The sequence below is a fragment of the Marmota marmota genome, unplaced genomic scaffold, assembly GCF_001458135.2.
Source record: "Marmota marmota marmota unplaced genomic scaffold, marMar, whole genome shotgun sequence".
Classification (NCBI taxonomy): Eukaryota; Metazoa; Chordata; class Mammalia; order Rodentia; family Sciuridae; genus Marmota; species Marmota marmota.
The window spans coordinates 16,831,745-16,849,737 of NW_026000101.1; the positions used below are offsets into that span (position 1 = coordinate 16,831,745).

Consider the following 17,993-nt stretch of genomic DNA (forward strand, 5'->3'; position numbering starts at 1 on the left):
CCCGGCCCGGATTCTAGGGGTTTCAGTCAATCCCCTCTCCTTGACCCTGGACCCCCTCTTCCTTATCGCCACTCCCCAGGTAAGGTTAAGAGCCCCTTTGCGAAGGTCTGCGGATGTTCAAGTCTCCCCAAACAATAGACTTTCAAGCAAGGCCTTTCACTTTTCACCTCCTGCAGCCGAGCTCATCCACAACCAAGATCATCTCCTCTCTTGGGATCGACACTTTGCTCTTCAATCTACCAGAATTTCCTGATCTAAGGACAACAACCAAGCCAAAGCCCAAAGGTATGTAGTTTCTCCAATGGTTCTTCCCACCCAAACCTTCAACCTCGTCCCCTCCTAATACCTGTCCTGCCACCTTCTACTTTTCATCCTTCTCCTCCCCATCCCTCAGTCCCTCCTCCCCCTCTGGTTCCCTTTCCTTTCCTCCCATTCTTTAGTTCTTCAGCCTCCGGCTACTTTTCCCTCTAAGTGACTTTGAGCCTCTTCCCACTTATCACCCTACCTCTGTCACTACTTCCCGTCCCAAACTTTCCTTTGGAAAGGCTCTGATGGATTATGGGTTTTTTGTTGTGTTGTTGTTTGTTTTTGTTTTGTTTTTTGTCTTTTGGTACTGAGGATTGAACCAAGGGGTGTTTAACCACTAAGCCACATCCCCAGCCCTTTTTTTTTTATTATTGTATTTAGAAACAGGGTGTCTCTGAATTACTTAGGGCCTCTCTAAGTTGCTGAGGCTGGCTTTCAACTCGCAATTCTCCTGCCTCAGCCTCCCAAACTCCTGGGATTACAGTCATGTGCCACTGCACCCACCCAATGAGTTTAAGAAGTGATATATCTAGTGTCTCTGGAGCAAGGCAAAAAGTAGAGAGCAGAGAAAGTAAAGGCAGGAATTCTCAGTAGTGTCGCAAATGATAACAGACCTTGAATGTCAACGGCAAAGAAATTTGGACTTAATCCAAATTTAAACTGAGTCATTGAATGCTTTTAAGCAAGGCAAGACTAATGTTGGGTTTGTGTTGATTGGGTCAGGAAGAAGGACTACCTATCTGGGGCCTCCTTCCAGGAGGAATTAGACAGCCCCATAGCATCCTATACTTACCCCAGCATAATATCAATTATTCCTTGTCATCGTTAGTTGACTTGTCTCTCCCAAACTCAGCTGAATCCAAGGCTTAGTACAGTGCTTGAGTAAAAGCATAAGATCAGGCTCTTTGCAAAAAGTGTAAATTACATAAATGAATAAAATAATGGGTAAATGAATTAATATGCTGGGGGGATAGTAGAGGATAGGAAAGGTAGCAGAATACAACAGTTACTAATATGGCATTATGTAAAAATGTGGATGTGTAACCGATGTGATTCTGCAATCTATATTTGGGGTAAAAATGGGAGTTCATAACCCACTTGAATCTAATGTATGAAATATGATATGTCAAGAGCTTTGTAATGTTTTGAACAACCAATAAAAAAAGAATTAATATGCTGAGGGTGGCAGTACAGAGGCAAAGTTATTACACAATTCAGGCAGAAAATAATGAGAACATGAACAAAATTGGAGGAATAGCAAAGGAGAGAATGCGTATCAAGACTTTTTAGAAAATAGAAATGCAGTTCTCATTACCTATTTGAAGATCAGGACTTAGCAAAAAGAAGACTAGGATAATTTTCAGAGTTCAATTTGATGTCTCTGGGACATCCATTTAGAAATGTCCCATGGGCAGTTGGGTGAGTGTGAAATACAAGAGTCTAGAGAGGATCTACACTGGAAATATGGACTTAGAAGTCAGCAGCACACAGCTAGAAGTAGTTGAATCCTTAAATATAAATGACGTCATCAAGAGAGGGTATATGTGGTCCCTAAACAAAACCAGACTACAGACAGGGCCTCCCTGCCTTAGGCATCATGGCATACTCTTCACTCTTGAGAGCCAACCCCAACTTTGGCTTGATATTCTCAATCTCTGGAATGCCATAGCTTGACCTCCAGGGGCCAAAGACATACCTAGGACCCAACTCTTGGACTGGCCAAATAGCTATGTTCAGACTCCCTCCTAGGGCATGGTCCTCTGCTACCATCTACTGATGGGATTCTGACTACTTCGGCCTTTCTTTTTTTTTTTAAAGTATTTATTTTTTTAGTTTTTTATGTGGATACAATATCTTTATTTCATTTTTATGTGGTGCTGAGAATTGAACCCAGTGCCTCACCCATGCTAGGTGAGTGCACTACCACTTGAGCCACATCCCCAGCCCTACTTCGGCCTTTCAAACTTTTAAGTTTCAGCTCCCTAACCTCCCATTAGCAGCATGCCTCATCATGTTTGCCACATGAGAGAACCTCCTGGCATTATACCTGGAGACACTCTTTTTTTTTTTAATTAGCTACACATGACATTACAATGATCTTGGCAATTCATACATTTGAATCAATTGGGATTGGAGACACTCTTTTTGTTTTCTTCTTGTGTCTCACATGTACTGAGAATCTTCTCCTAATTCCATAACACCCCCGCCCCCAACCCTGTGAACCCTATGCTCTCTGTCCTGACTTGTAGACCCTCCAGTCTAAAACTAACGAAGCCTGTACCTTATTCTACCATTAGATTGAAGCAGACAAGGTCACAGAAGAGCCTCATACCACCATGGATGCCAAGAAACACCCCTCTTCCAAGGACCCCTCTACTGAAGATTTACAGGAGCCCCCCCTCTCTGAAACTACCTTGGAGCCTTCCATCTCCCAGATCCCTTTAGAGGCCCAGGCCTCTGAGAGCCTTTTAGAGCATTCTGTCTCTGAACCCCCTTTAGATAAATCCACTTTCAAGACCCTTTTAGAGCCCCATACCTCTGAAAATCCTTTGGAGCCTTCTATCTATGTAACCTCTTTAAAAGAGTCAGCCTCCATGGTCCCTTTGGAAGCCCCTACCTTTGAGACTCACAATTCTGAAGTACCAGAGAAGCATATTGCTTTTCAGTCCTCACCAGTAAACCAGCTCTCTTCCTCTGATACATTGAGCGATGATGACCTCTCTGAGTCTTCTTCCACTGAGGTCTCATGGACAAGGACATCCTCCCAGGAGCTTTTTCCAAAGCACTTCGTTTCAGGCCCTTCAGCCCAGAACCACATGGATACATCTACCAAGCAGAAGGAAGATTCAGGGGAGAACAAGGAGGGAATGGATACCAATGACATCACTGCTCAGACAGCCCATCCTGAACACCAGCTGGGCAAGAAAAAGGAGAAGAAAGGAGTTGGCCGTAATTGCTCCTGCCCTTTCCCCTGTTCTCATCACTGTCTACTGTCCTTGACCTACTCCAGAAGGAGAGGACTGTGTTCCTCTTGGACATGGCCCTTCCTCTTAATTTTAGGGACTTCTCACTTTCGCCTGGTTACTCATCCCCTTCCTTCCCAGGTTACATAGGCAGCCCAGTGGTCCCTGCTAAGCAGGCAGAGCTGATGGACCTGACTAAGGAAATGGAAAGGGAGAAGTCTGGTGCTCAGTTGAATCATCTTTTCCAATGGGAGAAGGATGCATCCCTGAATCCAGACAGGTGAGCCTAGGTGGCCTTTCAGAGGCCTGTAAGAGGGCCCATGGATATCTTCCAATCCAATAGGATCTGGAAACCTGCCCATTCCATAGATAGCTGCCCCTTGTGGAAACAGCCATGCCATTCTGCCTGGAATCTGGAAGGGGAGCAAGCGGGTAAGCCAAGAAATAGCAGTGTGGGTCTGACAAAAGGTGAGAATATTCATACAAAGTCCAGGCAAGCACAGATGGCCCATAATAATTTTAATAAATTTATTAAAAACAGAAGGGCCAGAGGCCAGCCCAAGATCTAGGGCCCAGATCCAGGTAGCCTGTACCAGACAGATCCTAAGGCAGACATGGCCCAGGACCATGGTCAGTCTCCAGGAGACTTGTTGTTCTGATATGGCAAAAACCATTAGCCTCTTTGGTGCAACTCAATTAAAAGCTGTCATCCCAAAGCAGCATGCCAATTCTTTTTCCTTGTGGAACTTCAGGTTTATTTCTAGAATTGCTCACACAGTGTGGTGGCTTATGATTATAATCCAGCAGCTCAGGAGGCTAAGGCAGGAGGATCACAGGTTCAAAGTCAGACTCAACTTAGTGTGGCTGTCAACACAGAAAGATAAGACCCTGTCTCAAAATAAAACATAAAAAGGGCTGGGAGGCTGGGCACATGGCACATGCCTATAATCCCAGCGGCTCAGGAGGCTGAGGCAGGAGGATCATGAGTTAAAAGCCAGCCCCAGCAAAAGCAAGGTGCTAAGCAACTCAATGAGGCCCTGTCTCTAAGTAAAATACAAAATAGGGATGGGGATGTAGCTCAGTGATTGAGTGCCCCTGAGTTCAATTCCAAATACCCCAAAAAAAGGGAGGGAGCTATGGATGTGGGTCCGGGATTAAGCACCCCTGGGTTCAATCCCTGGTACAAAAAAAAAAAAAAAAAAGCTGCCATCCCTGCTTGTGAAATCCATGATAACTTGTATATCCAAAAGTTTTGAGTCTCCCCACTGAAGAGGAGAGCTGTGTCCTCTAGCCCTGTTGAATCTAAGTCTCAGTCCAGAGCTAGTACCTTTAACTGTGCTGTTAGCAGCATGCTCTGAGTATCTCTGTAATGGGTGTGCAGACGAGCTGTGTAAACACATACCATCCTGTGTTTAACAATGTCTACCTGTGTTATTGAACTTCATATCTATAGGGATTACTGACTTCAGTAAGAGGGCCACCCTGACCTGATGAGAAGATTCTGAGATTTCTAGAATAAATTTATATATGTCACTACATTTATGTTGGTCTTTCATACTTCCTTTCTACTTAAGATGGAAATAAGGCTTAAGATATAAAGATAACCAGGTAATTCCATATCCTTATCCCTTCTCTGTGTAATTTACTTTCCCCATTCCCATGCAGGATCCCTCCCCACTCTACCTCTAGCCAATGAAGTCACAATGATCTAATTTGCTTCTCAGTTTATTTCAGGCATTGAGACAGGTTTTGTTTTGTTTTTTGCTTATTTTAATATCTTCTGTTACTCTTGCTTATTTTCTTGCAAATATAGGATTTGTTAGTTTCCCTTCTTAGACACTCTTGTCTACTACCTTCTTCTCATTTCTTCTTCTAAATTGAATGCCTTCATTTTCCTATTGAAACAGGAAGTGTAATTTAATCCTGATCAAAGATATTTGGGGCCCCCTTTTAATACTGGGTATCTTCAGTCCCTAGAGAGTAATGACTACATGACAGTACATGTAACATGTTGATAAATGTCAAATGTAAGCTTTTTTAAATTATTTCAACAAATATTTGTGCACCAACTATGTGCCAGTACGAGCCTAGCTGTGGAGGTGGTGGGATTGGAAAAGTTTCAAAAACAAAATTCCTCATTAGAGTCCAAAAAACTAATTTGCATTCTAATAAGTGACACCAATAAGGACAATTATAATTCACTTTAATAATTTCTATACCAAGAATGCTGCAGGGGTAGAGAAGAGGGACACCCAATCTTTGGTAGTAAAGGAACAATGTCTTACAAGGAAAGATTTCTCAATTGATATCTGTAAGATAGTAAGGAGAGGCGGCCAAGTCAAGAAAAGAGTAAGGTGAGACATGACAAGGCAGCTTAAGGAACAGCAGCAGTATATTATACCTGGCAAATAGTGTTTTTGAGGGGGAGTAACCCAGCTCAGCTTTGGAAGGGAAGAATTATGCAGGCATTTCTGTGCCCAGCTAAAGAGTTGGAATTATATCCTGAGGGCAACTCAGAATCACTAAAAGTCTTTCATACTTCCTCTCCCTTAAGATGGAAATAAGGCCTAACATATAAAGATAACCAGGTAATTCCATATCTCAGGCCAAGCCTTGATCTATGGGCACAGACCCTTGTTCTGTACTTCTGTACATCACCTGCTTATCCACTGTGTCCTGTTACTCCAGACAGGGTTCAGGATTCCTCTGGTGGAATCCTGGCTCCCACCCATTTCCATTGTGACACTGCCTCAACCATGCTTTCTTGGTGTAATAGGGCATTGGTACTACAAGCTGTCAGCATCAAGACAGAATCAGCCAAGCCAAAAGACGCATCTGAACAGGTTTTAGGTCCTAAGAAGCTATGGGTAAGACTAGGAAACCTGGCCTGAGGCACAAATTTGTGGATTGTGACCCTGGCCAGAGTTAAAAACAAAGCATGCCAATTCTTTTTCCTTGTGGAACTTCAGGTTTATGCCTAGAATTGCTCACACAGTCAGGCAGTCTGTGTTCTCTGAGTACCTATTTCATGCCAGGCCCTGTGCTAGGAATAGAGATGTGTATGAAAAGACAGGTATTACCCTTAAGGAGCTCACACACTAATGGGAATCATGGTAGGAATAACACAAGAAGCTGTGGAATGGGTCCTAGACAGACAAGGGAAATCAGGGGCAACTTTTTGGAAGAGGTGAAATTTCAGTTGAAACTTCAAAAGGGAATAAGAGTCCTGCAGCCTCAGGTCCTACTCCATGGGGACTCAGGCAGAATTCTTGGTTAGAAGAACAAAGGATGAGAAAATCTGAGTGGGAGGTGCTCTCTGGTTCTCCTACCATGTTGACATAGCACCACTCTTGCCTCATGGTGAGACTGGCCATGAAGCCAGAAAGCTTCAGATCCCACTGCTGAAACCAGGCTCTCAAAGGTTGTAGCCTTCTGCTGGTGCCTGCTCTCAGGGATATTTATTAAGCTTGCTTTCCTTTCTATGTCTCCTTTCCTAGTCTCAGAACATATTCTTGGTCTTCAACAGCCATAACTTCTGGCCTACCCCCTTTTCCTGGGCCTTGGAGAGCAACAGGCAGCCCTTCTCAGGCTCAAAGAGGGTATTAGTTCCTTAACACTAGGAACACAGAAGAGACATATGAAGGAGCCAATCTAGAGAAGATAGGGGAAGTCCTCCTTCTATTTCCTGGTACCAAGGGTTCCCAACCACCTCCTCTTCTTCAGGGTCTGTCACTAACCATTCTCCTTAGGAACCAATCCCTATCACATACTGTATATCTGGCCACGTTTCCTCTTCCTCACCTCTAAGTGTCTAACACTTCAAAGGAACAAAGCAAAGCTGGGTTCTAATGTGGAGAGGGAAAGAGAAAAGAAACCCCACAGTCACAAAGAACTCAGTGAGATTCATGTTCACCTTCAAACAAAATTTTACCTGTAATCTTCCTGCTCAGAAACTGAAGACTCTTCAGTCATCTCTGGAGGACTCATATAGAATTGATCCTGGGATAGGAAGGGAATTGAAGACATGGGATGATCAGAAAACCTTGAGGGAAAAAGTCAATGGGGTAGCTGTGAGGACTGTGGGGTGGAGATAAACATACCTGGGGTAGAGGTGAAGCTCCACCCTGACCCCACGAAATAGGTCAAAATATCTGGGAGAGCTTAGGATTTTTTTTTCTTTCTCACTTTTCCATATTATTCATTCCTTCCACAATTCCCTATTATTCACCATTTATAGGTCTCTACATTGGTTGGCGCTGTCCCCATTACCTATGGGACTGCTTCCGGATTGGGGATGAGTCCAAGTGCTTTTGTGGACACTTACTGAGAGAGCACCACATTATCTCAGGTAGGGGAGAAGTGACCAGCCTTTGTCAGGTATGGAGGGACAACTCTGTCATCATGTCTTGGGATATGTGAAACTGTGTGTGTGTGTGTGTGTGTGTGTGTGTGTGTGTGTGTTAATATGGGGAGGATTTGGCATGGGCAGGCCAGGCCCTGTCAGGTGCTCATCCAACCCTACCACCCATCCTTGTCCCATAGACATAACTGTGCCCTGCAATGTGAGTCAGTGCCGCTGCCTCATGTTCTGCTTCATCCCATCACGCCCAGAAGAGGTGGGTGAATTCTGGCTCAAGAGACGAGCCACTTTTGATCCCAAGGACTGGAGGGCTCAATGTCGCTACAAACATAGCCATGAAGAGCATGCAGCCACTGGAACTCATCCCTGCAGGCATCGTGGTAACTTCTAATGCAGGGGAGTATTGGGTGGGAAGAAGTGAGTATAGGATGCAAATAGTTTGGGGAGGAGAGTGGGGAGCTGATAAAAAAGATACTTGTTTGGTGTTTGGTGGGTAAGGAAGAGCTGAGAATGTAGTCAGCCCATGGAGATGCCTCTCCATTCTCTATATTCTCCTGGGCTGTCCTTTTGTCTCAGGTTGTGGCTGCAACAATTTTGAGTCTAATTTCCTCTGTGCCGCTTGTGACCGGCGCTGGGAGGAACATGAGACTTTCTTTGAGACCCAGGAGACACGCCGACGAGGAGGGAGACCTCATGGTAAGGATGCAATCTGGGACAGGGGGCCAGCCCAGCATCTGTAGTCAGGAGGCTGGGCAGAAAGGCACCTTAACTGTCCCCTCCAGGACTACTGTATTTTCTCACTCCCCAAATCCAATGCCTGAACTGGTTTCTACCCCCAGGAGCAGAATATGTGACATTTGCAGACATGCCTGTCCTCCAAGAAACCATCCTGAACAGCTCTGACTTCGAGGCCCTCCAGATGCAAAGGCTCCCTTGTCATCCCAGTCCCCACCCTAGTTCCCCTGCATTCCCTAGCCCACACAGACTCCAGCCTGGTCCCCCATCTGACCGCCATACCTGATCCTTTAAACATTTACTCTCCCATCCTCCAGGGACATACACTTCAACAAACGGCATAGGCCCTTCTGAGCCTGGCCCAGATCAGCAATAAAATGGAAGCCACTAGAATCTGACGTAGTCCTATATGGGGCAGTAGAGCCAAAAGCCAACCAAAAGTCATTAGAGTTGGCACTGTTTGGGGGCAAGAGACAGCACCAAGCAGGATAAAGGCTGGATCCAGCTATCTGCCCCACATTATGCCCACATTCAACCTTCTGGCTGTGACATCACAAGCAGAGTGATTTCAAGAAAGCCAAGAAGGGAGGGAATTTCAAGAAGGATAAAGTGGGCAATGATTTAAGATGTAGCTAGGGCTTCTGTAAGATAAAGACTAAATAGTGCCCATTGGATTTTACAATTAGAAAGTGGGGACTTCAGAGAGTACAGTTTCATACTGGTATAGTAGAGGGAGAAACAAAATAGCTATGAGTTTGAAAGGGACTCTTCCAGAAGCTTGGATGAAAAATGCAGGGAAAACGTCAGACAATATCCAGAGGGAGATATGGAGTCAAGGAAGCAGTTTTTTAGGAAGGAAAGGGGGAAGAGACCAGTAGATAAAATGTCCTTGAAAGATGCAGAAGAAAGAGGAAAGATTCCTAGTGAGACAAGATCCCAGAGAAAAAGAAAAGGTATGAGATCAGGCAGAGGTGAAGGGATATGCTCTGAACAAAAAGGAACATCACTTCCTGAGACCAAGAAGAGGAAAGAAAGTTTGGAGCCTTCACTGAGCTTCAGGAAACATATTAGAGAATTTCCCTTCTGATAGCTTCTCTATGAAGAGGATAAGAATGAGGGAGTATTAGGAGACAAAAAGGGAAAGGTGAGAGTTTAAGCAGGCTAATGTTGGGGAATTGGAGAAAATCCTGATCATAGTTTAGGATTCAGGTACAGTTGGAAGTGAAAAACCTAAGAAAAATGTTTAGATTACCTGATAGATGGAAATGGGAGGTTGTCGGGAAGGATTATCAGGAAAATGAGGCAAAAGGAATTGGCATAAAGATGTGGAGGGTGTGGATGATACAAATAGGGAAAGAAAATGATTCCAGGAATCAATTGATGAGTTGAAAGGGAATAAAAGTCTCTAATGAGGTCCAGTAGCAGTTGTAGTGGCATGGACTGAATTAAGAAGACAACAATCAGAGCCTGCAAAGCATTACAGCTTTCACATGAGAACAGCTGTAGGTGATAACAAGGACTTAGAATAGAGAAAACTGTGAAAAAAACAGTGAATTTGGGGGAGTAACAAGGAAGTTGATAGGTAATTCTTCCAGGAGTTGGAAAGCCTGACACTGATGGAGCTCTGTGCCTCTAGAGAAGAACTTCCCCACTTTGGGCCTTGGTTTCTGGATCTGTAAAGCAGGATTAACCAGTGTTGTTCTCTGTGAAAACCCAAGGAAATAACCAGTTTTAACAAGCTTTGTATTCACTATCCCTCCAGGCTGGTTTCCTTCCTCTTCTAGATCTCAGTTCCACTTACCTCTTGCCTTCTCCAGGGAGTTTTAAGGTCTTCAGGTGTCCCAGAAGCATAGAGAAAGGAAGCCTCTGGGATACAGAGAAGAGGTCATTCTACATTTCCTCACATTTAGGGAGGTCGTCTGTCCTACCAAGGGAAGGAATACAGCCTAGACTACTAAGACCCCTAGGGAACATCACAGGATCAAATGTCTGCCCTGGGGCTGGGGACGTGGCTCAAGCATAGCCTGCTCACCTGGCACGCCTGGCATGCACGGGCACTAGGTTCAATCCTCAGCACCACATAAAAATAAAATAAAGATGTTGTGTTCACCGAAAACTAAAAAGTAAATTTAAAAAAAAATGTCTGCCCTTTGGAGAACAATGGACTTTCTAACAATAATATAGTTATATAAAGGAGATCAGGTAGGGTTAGGGATGTAGTTCAGTGATTGAGCCTTGTATAGCAGGCATAAAGCCCCAGCACCACAACTTTAAAGAAAAGGAGACTGTACTAACTCTAGAAGAATTTTCCAATACTGATTATATGCTCCTTGATAACCATTCATCTAAAACTAATTCATTTAAAAGTCAGCTACAGAGTGCTATGGTAAACTCATTAAGGAAATAGTATGCAGCCCCATTACCTGATATATTGACATAGCCTATGTAATAATTTGAAAAATTGATGGGAGAATAATATGCCATATATTATAAAAAAATGTAACACCAAATTTGATTAATTCAACAAACAGTTATTAAGCTCCTGTATGTGGCAGGTCATGTGCTTTTTTAAAAAAGAAAAACAGTGGAGATTTATCCTGTGTTAAACTTCAGACTAAATTCACCCTGTCTTGAGTATTTTCGTGACACGATGTTTCTTATATCAAAAGTATGAACCCCAGCTGAACCTGTCTCCCTGAAAACTCCTGAGCTAACTATATCATACTCTTGATTAGAAAAGAACATTAGATGCATATTCCTTTGCTTTTTGGTGCAGTAAAGGTAGGACGTTCCCATCTTCACCCGATTAAAAAAAATTATATATATATGTATATATATATATATATATATATATATATAAAATTTTTATATATATAATTTATAGATATATAATTTATATATATAATTTATATATATATACATATATATATAAAACACACACACACACTACTGTCATATATATCTAAAACCAATTAAAAAAAAACTGACCTGGAAATAATTTATGGTGTGAATGTGTTAATGAGAACACAAGAATGAATTGCCTTTTAAAATCTTCCAAATGGTTACTGCGCGGTGACCCAAGCCTGTGATCTTGGAAGGCTGAAGCAGGAGGATCCCAAGTTTGAGGACTGCTTAGGCAATTTAGCAAGACCCAGTCTCAAAATTTGAAAATAATTATCCCCAAAAGGTGAGGGGCGCTGGGGACGTACTTCAGTGGTAGAGCGCCTGCCTAGTGTGCCTGAGGCTCTGGGTGCAATCCCAGTATCACAAAAAAAAAAAAATCTCTGAAATGGTCAAGTGACTGAAACCGCCCGTGTGGAGAAAATACTGGGTATCAACACCACCAATTAGAAAGACCCCCTTCCGGTTCATCTTTAGCCCCACCCAGGTGATTCCTGGAACCACATGTACCTAATGCCCTCAGAACCTTGCCCGCCGCCTGGCCAAAACAGTGAAAGGATCCAAAGTACGTTTAGACCTTTGTGCAGCAACTGACGGAGCCCGCCCCCTTCCTCCAGCCCACCAGTAGGGGCCAGAACTGAGAAGGACTAGCCGGGAACGTGAAAGCTCGGGGTCCCTAACCTAAACCGAGCTATGGCTGTGAGTCAAAGCCAACTAGGTGAAAAATTACACCTCCAAGTTTCTTAATCCTTGGAAATTTATCTCGTAGCGAAATCAGTTAGAGACAACACTCAATAAGGAACTTTTACGCTAAAAGACGAAGCCAATGGAGTGGGAATTGGCCCTGCGTTGGAAGATGCAGCCAATTGGATGAAAAGATTCCGCCTCTAAAGTGGCAGCGGAGCCAATGGCTTGAGTAGCGCCCGGAACCGCGATCCAATGGAGGTGGCCAGGCCCGCCCCCGGCCGCGGAAGGGGCCAATGACCCCAGCTTTCCCTCTCCGACTGCCCACCTTCCGTAGGCCGCAGAGTGCGGGACGAGTGAGCGGTTCCCGCAGCTCCGGGAGGATGGCTGCTGCGGTGGTGCTAGCCGCCAGCTTGCGCGCGGCGAGCAGAGCCTTGGCGGCCTCTGGGCCCCGGGGGGTGCAGGTGAGAAGTGTCCGCGGGGACAAGGAGGGACTTCCTCAGTTTCTGACGCCCTCTGTGGCGGGAGCCACGGCGCAAGCAACCCAGCAGCCTTGCAGAGCCACTGCCCTTTCTGAGGATCAAGCTCTAGGATTGTGCGGTGAGGTCGGACTTGATGGCTGCGGGTGTAGCGAACTAGCGATCACCGCCTCCCCGCACAGGCCCTGGCGCCGAGGTCAGGACGGGGTCAATGCAGCAGCTGCTGCCCTCCGTTGTCTGAAGCCCAGCTGGCCGGTCACCTCAGTTCCCTCAGTAGAAAGTGAGGTCTCTCAGAGCAAGTCCTCTGCCTGCTCCCTTGGGCCTTCTAATAAACAAAGGTGTTAACCTTTGATCTTCCCCACTTTGCAGTAGCAACTCGGGAGTCAAGAGCCTAATTCGTCCAGTTCTTTTCTCCCCCATTATGACGCACTGACTTTATTTTTCTCTGAGTCCATGGGAAACGGGTATATCTCTTCCTCCTGGATAACTGGGGGAGGACTGAGTTCATTTAGCTGATTTATTTATTTTTTATTTTAATTTATTTTATTTATATATTTTTGGTACTGGGGAATGAACCATCCAGGGACACTCAACCACTGAGCCACATCCCAGCCCTTTTTTGTATTTTATTCAGAGACAGGGTCTCACTAAGTTGCTAAATTGCTGAGGCTGGCTTAGAACTCGCAATCCTCCTGCCTCAGCCTCCCAAGCCTCTGGGATTACATGTGTGCACCACTGCCTGGCTAAATTAATATGTAATTCCACTGATGTAAGTTACTAGAGTTAAAATCCACGTAAGAGATCAGACATGACACCCAAATGAGAAAGAGCTAGAGTCAAACAGGACATATGCATTAAAACCTAAATAAACAGGTAACCAGGCTTAAATATCAGAAAACAAGTAATGGAAATAAGTGAACACATACTAACAAGGTGGGAGTATACAGACCTTCAAGCTGTGTTGAGATAATACAAACCGCCCCTTTTTATATGAAGCTACAGAAGAAATTTTTCTGAGGTAATTCAGTGTTAGAACAGGAACTGAGACATAAATCTTGAGACTCCCATTTTGGATCCTTTTCCCTGCACATGTTAGATTTTATACACACATTAGCAGGAATCAATTGCACTCCTGAATCTTGCATAATATTGCCAGTTATGTCCCAGTGTCTCATAGTCATTTATATATATATATATATATATATATATACATACACACACACATACATACATACACATATACATATATACATACACACACACACACACACCCTACATATGGAATACCAGCATGTAATAGGTTGATAACTATCAAAGCACAACTCTGCCAGCTCCAACTGAGTACATGGAAGAGTTATTGCCAGTTCCCTCCCTTGGGTGTATCTGACTCTCCTGCAGGTCCGAGGAGCTGCAGGTATGATAAATGGGAATGAAGTGGCTAAGGCCCAGCAGGCAGCTCCTGGAGGAGCAGCTCCAACCATCTTTTCCCGGATCCTGGACAGAAGCCTTCCAGCTGACATTCTATATGAGGACCAACAGGTGGGAACCAAACCCCTTAGGAATTTCATAGATACAGCTAGCCTGATAAACTAATGTGATTGTCTCTGGCCTGTCATTGCTCCCAGTGTCTGGTGTTCCGTGATGTGGCCCCTCAAGCTCCTGTGCATTTTCTGGTCATTCCTAAGAAGCCCATTCCTCGTATTAGCCAGGCTGAAGAAGAAGACCAGCAGGTGGGAAGAACAAGGCCAGGAGTTGTTGTGGGAAGAGCCCTGGTAAAGCTAGAGGTTTTGCCCTCTGTGAATAAAGACAACTATGTCCCTCCCTTCTCCCTATAGCTTCTAGGACACCTTCTCCTTGTAGCCAAGAAAACAGCAAAAGCTGAGGGCCTGGGAGATGGATACCGACTTGGTGAGTGACTTGGCCCATGGGTCCCTCATCTATGAATTCCTGCTCCTCAATATGATCTTCATTCTTTGACCTCTCCCATAATCCTGACCCCCTAACTTCAAGCTCTATTTCAGTGATCAATGATGGAAAGCTGGGAGCACAATCTGTATATCACCTTCACATTCACGTACTTGGGGGCCGGCAGCTCCAGTGGCCTCCAGGTTGAACCTGCCAACTGACCCAAGAAACTCAGATCTGGATGTTTGGATGGGAAAAGGAACCCTGTGATGCTAATAAACCTATTCTCCCTCACTTTTGCATGCCTGTCTTTAATAAAAAGGATTTATACCACAAAGGGGAAAGAAGAGTGATTCTGCTGTGTGCTCCTTTGACAATGATCAAAGTAAGAGACACTGAGGAAGCCCACTGTGTGGTCAAAAAAAGCACCTGCCTGTAGATATGCCTCATGACTAGTAATCTGCCCTGGGTCAAACTTTAGAAAAGTAGCAGTAGGAATGAGCCTGAATGAGTAGAAAGAGACTGAAACCCAGGTGTAAGACTAGCTGCATCCTGGACTTCATTGAGAGGCCCAACCAGGTTCAAAAGGGAATTGGGAGGAAGGTAGTCAATATAAGGGCCTAATATTTGAAAAGTAGTAACATACACACACGAACACACCAGCTGTTAGCTATATGCTGCTCCATATGTTCTCTGTTTTGCTCTTTAACTGTTTTATATATTTTCATCCTTAAAAACAATTTAAAGCCTCCTCACTCCTCACTTTTGAGAATGAACCAAGCAAATTAAGAGGAAGCTACTATTGGTCCTCCACAACACATCAACTAGGCGTTTGTCCGATGCCACGGTCCTATGCCAGTCTCCAAGGTATCCCCATAAAGAATCACCTTAGCCGCAAAGAATCAGGCTTGAACAGGGAAGTCGAGGTCTCAGGCCAATGGAACCTTAAAACCGCGTCTGAGGCAGCATGGAGTCGGGACCAGAAAACGGAGAGCGCACCCAGTTTAAGACTTCCGCCCCTCAGAGGACTTGCCTCCACCTCTTCCCTCCACTTCCGCCCAGCTTTAGTTCTGCGCAGTCTCTTGGAATTTTTTGCTGTCTCTATGGCAACCGTGTAGCTGAAGCCTGAAGATGGAGCCCAACGAATCTACAGAGGGATCGCCGTCGCGGTGAGAGCCACAGCTCTGGCTGCAAGTGAAAAGGGACAAGAAAGGTCAGCGGACTTCCTCTGCTGGGCTTTTGATACCTTGACGCTTTTGTTTTCTTTTAGATCTTTAGAAGTACAACCCTGCGCCGAAGAACTAGGGACTGTTTCGGAACCGTTTCTTTCTTCACATGGCCATGCATCAGCCCTGGCATCCGCAACCACTGCAGCTGATGCAGCTGCATCAGCTGCCGCAGCCGCCGCCTCCGCCAGAGCAGCTGCATTATTTACAGAGACCCCAGCACCCTATTCTAGGTTCACAGAGCCCTCCTCTGACAATTTTCTTGGGGCAGTCTATGCTGGAACCCCACAAATAGGCCGTGAAAGTCTTGGCTTTGACCCTGACTATGTTTCCTCTACTGCTAGGCATCCCTATACTACAACTGACCTTAGCTCTAGAGCTGCTCCTGTTCCTGGCTTCAGCTCTGACCCTTTAACTGGTTCCAGCTCCAGCCCTGTCCCCGGTCCTGGCTTCCGTGGCTATAGTTCTTTCCCTGGCTCCAGTTCTGTTCCTGACCGTGGTTTAGTCCCTAGTTCTGGCACTGGTCCTGGAAGTGGCTCTAGCCCTGGCTTCCTCACTGGTCCTGGCCCTGGAACTGTCTCTCCCTCTGGCCCTGGCACTATCCTTCCCTCTGGCCCTGGCACTATCCTTCCCTCTGGCCCTGGCATTATCCCTCCCTCTGGCCCTGGCACTATCCCTCCCTCTGGCCTTGCCACTATCCCTCCCTCTGGCCTTGCCACTATCCCTCGTTCTGACACTGGTCGTGGCCATACCTCTGGCCAAGGCTTCGGTCCTGCCTCAGGTCCTGATCCTGCCTCTGGAGCTGGTCCAGGTTCTAGCCCTGGCCCTGAGCCCAGGCCCAGCACTCCTCAAAGGTTCAAAAACCTTAGGCCAGATCTTTTTCCTAATTATACCTCCTGGAATCAATACTGCCACTGGGATCCTCAGAAACAACCATCTTGGGAATCTTTGCAAGTCTCAGAACCTGGTGCCCGAGGGCTGTGGAAAACCCGAGAAGATGAAGGGAAGCCTAAGTTTCTCTATGAAACAATGCCACGGGGCCAGTGCCTCCTCTACAACTGGGAGGAAGAGGTATTAAGTTTTGACCTTCTTTTCTTTTTTGAAGGCTGACCCAAGTTTCTAGGGGAGCCAATAGTTTGTGATGAGGGTAGATAACAAGGGATATCACAGTCATTCAACTTACGGCCCACAGAGAGCTACAAACCACCTGGATCAAGTTCCAAACTGGCAGGATATCTCTGAGAGTTTCTTCTTCCGACATGGACACCAGGGACTGCTGACCACCCAACCACCTTCACCCATGCCCTCGAGTACCACCCAGAAGGATTCATACCAGCCCCCAAGAAACCTTTCTCAGCCTCTTCAAGGTGTGAAGCATGACAGCCAGAATGAGCCCATCAGGCAGAGAAAAAAAGAGGAAGGAATTTCTGGTGGGACTGTGGATTGTGTGATGGATATAAGGGCAAAATCTAAGATTCCCACTCCTTTTCTCAAATTTGTTTCTTTTTCTTTTTTTTTTTTTTTAATTTTTGGGGCCTGCTTTGTAATCACACTCCCACTTCACCCTCCCACAGGGAAGCGTGAAGCCATGGTGGAGATGCTCCTGCACCACCAGATCTGGTGAGAAACTAGGGGAGGGGGAGGGGGAGGGGGAAGAGCAAAACTGGGGAGAATGGCCTTGACATCTCCCAGGGCTGCATAGTAAAGAGGTACAGGCAGATCTGGAACCCATAAAGAAGCCCTTTAAGGCGGAGTCAGTGACACACCATGACTACAGAATGGAGCTGGTGCAAGGAGGGCCTCCTGCCCCAACGAAGGTGAGAACCCATCTTACCCCACTTGCACAGCAGGGCTCTGATTGATAGGTGGTGGGAAAGTTCCTAGTCCAGAAGTTGAGAGAAAGGACCAAAGTCCAATTATTCAGTATTTCTCCCTACAGCCTCATGATTATCGTCGGGAACAGCCTGAAAGCTTCTGGATTCAGAGGGCACCGCAGTTACCGGTGTGTGAGAGTGACTAGGTGTGGGGGGATGGAGAAGAGAAGACAGGGAAGAGTCTGTCTATTGTGGGGAGAGGGACCTGTCCTCATGTTGGCATTGATCCAGGGTGTCAGTAACATCAGGACACTGGACACACCGTTCCGGAAGAACTGCAGCTTCTCAACACCAGTGCCCTTGACTCTGGGTCAGCCTTTGCCCTATGAACTTGAGAATTATCCCCACCAATTAGGGGAAATGTCTTCCCTTGCCTGTCAGAGAGAAGGGCAGGGGCATCCAGGGGGCAGAATGGGTCCTGTGTAAAAGTTGAAGGGGGAAGTTGGATATGGAATTTGGAATCTGTTTCTGCTTATATCAGAGAGGTGAGCAGAAGGAAGTTAATTCCCTCTGTACTTGATGAAGGAGCTTTACATAAAGGTTCTTCATCCTGAGACTGC

General features: G+C 45.6%; 3 protein-coding genes across 4 annotated transcripts; all 3 read left to right on the forward strand.

Annotated features, from left to right (window-relative positions):
* The first annotated feature begins 1,713 nt into the window (after window positions 1-1,713).
* On the forward strand, window positions 1,714-10,119 carry Fam221b (family with sequence similarity 221 member B). The gene is given in 8 exon segments (XM_048783116.1): window positions 1,714-1,725; window positions 2,604-3,255; window positions 3,411-3,537; window positions 3,539-3,549; window positions 7,507-7,617; window positions 7,812-8,009; window positions 8,206-8,325; window positions 8,469-10,119. Coding segments are annotated over 8 exon segments (1,413 nt in total). The 3' UTR covers window positions 8,651-10,119.
* A 1,847-nt stretch (window positions 10,120-11,966) lies between these two features.
* Hint2 (histidine triad nucleotide binding protein 2) lies at window positions 11,967-14,627 on the forward strand. Of its 2 annotated transcripts, none has more exons than XM_015492342.2 (5): window positions 11,967-12,413; window positions 13,827-13,967; window positions 14,054-14,158; window positions 14,264-14,336; window positions 14,439-14,627. In XM_015492342.2, exons 1-5 carry the CDS (start codon window positions 12,246-12,248, stop codon window positions 14,450-14,452), a joined length of 501 nt encoding a protein of 166 aa, XP_015347828.1. In that variant the 5' UTR covers window positions 11,967-12,245; the 3' UTR covers window positions 14,453-14,627. The 2 variants fall into 2 exon arrangements, with proteins under 2 accessions (XP_015347828.1, XP_015347827.1); XM_015492341.2 differs by having other exon boundaries at window positions 14,450-14,627.
* Window positions 14,628-15,363: 736 nt separating this feature from the next.
* Window positions 15,364-17,987, forward strand: Spag8 (sperm associated antigen 8). Its single transcript, XM_015492343.2, has 7 exons — window positions 15,364-15,502; window positions 15,604-16,630; window positions 16,752-16,926; window positions 17,134-17,179; window positions 17,262-17,376; window positions 17,499-17,561; window positions 17,665-17,987. The coding sequence occupies exons 1-7, from the start codon at window positions 15,465-15,467 to the stop codon at window positions 17,857-17,859; spliced, it is 1,659 nt and encodes a 552-aa protein (XP_015347829.1). The 5' UTR covers window positions 15,364-15,464; the 3' UTR covers window positions 17,860-17,987.
* Window positions 17,988-17,993: the final 6 nt, after the last annotated feature.

Bases quoted from the DNA above. Each gene is read 5' to 3' on its own strand.
- Hint2 (XM_015492341.2), top strand. From the start codon at position 12,246: ATGACCCCAGCTTTCCCTCTCCGACTGCCCACCTTCCGTAGGCCGCAG. The intron at 13,968-14,053 runs GTGGGAACCAAA...CATTGCTCCCAG, and splicing joins TTCTATATGAGGACCAACAG to TGTCTGGTGTTCCGTGATGT. The intron at 14,159-14,263 runs GTGGGAAGAACA...TTCTCCCTATAG, and splicing joins CTGAAGAAGAAGACCAGCAG to CTTCTAGGACACCTTCTCCT.
- Spag8 (XM_015492343.2), top strand. From the start codon at position 15,465: ATGGAGCCCAACGAATCTACAGAGGGATCGCCGTCGCG. The intron at 15,503-15,603 runs GTGAGAGCCACA...GTTTTCTTTTAG, and splicing joins ACAGAGGGATCGCCGTCGCG to ATCTTTAGAAGTACAACCCT. The intron at 17,180-17,261 runs GTGAGAAACTAG...AGGGCTGCATAG, and splicing joins CTCCTGCACCACCAGATCTG to TAAAGAGGTACAGGCAGATC.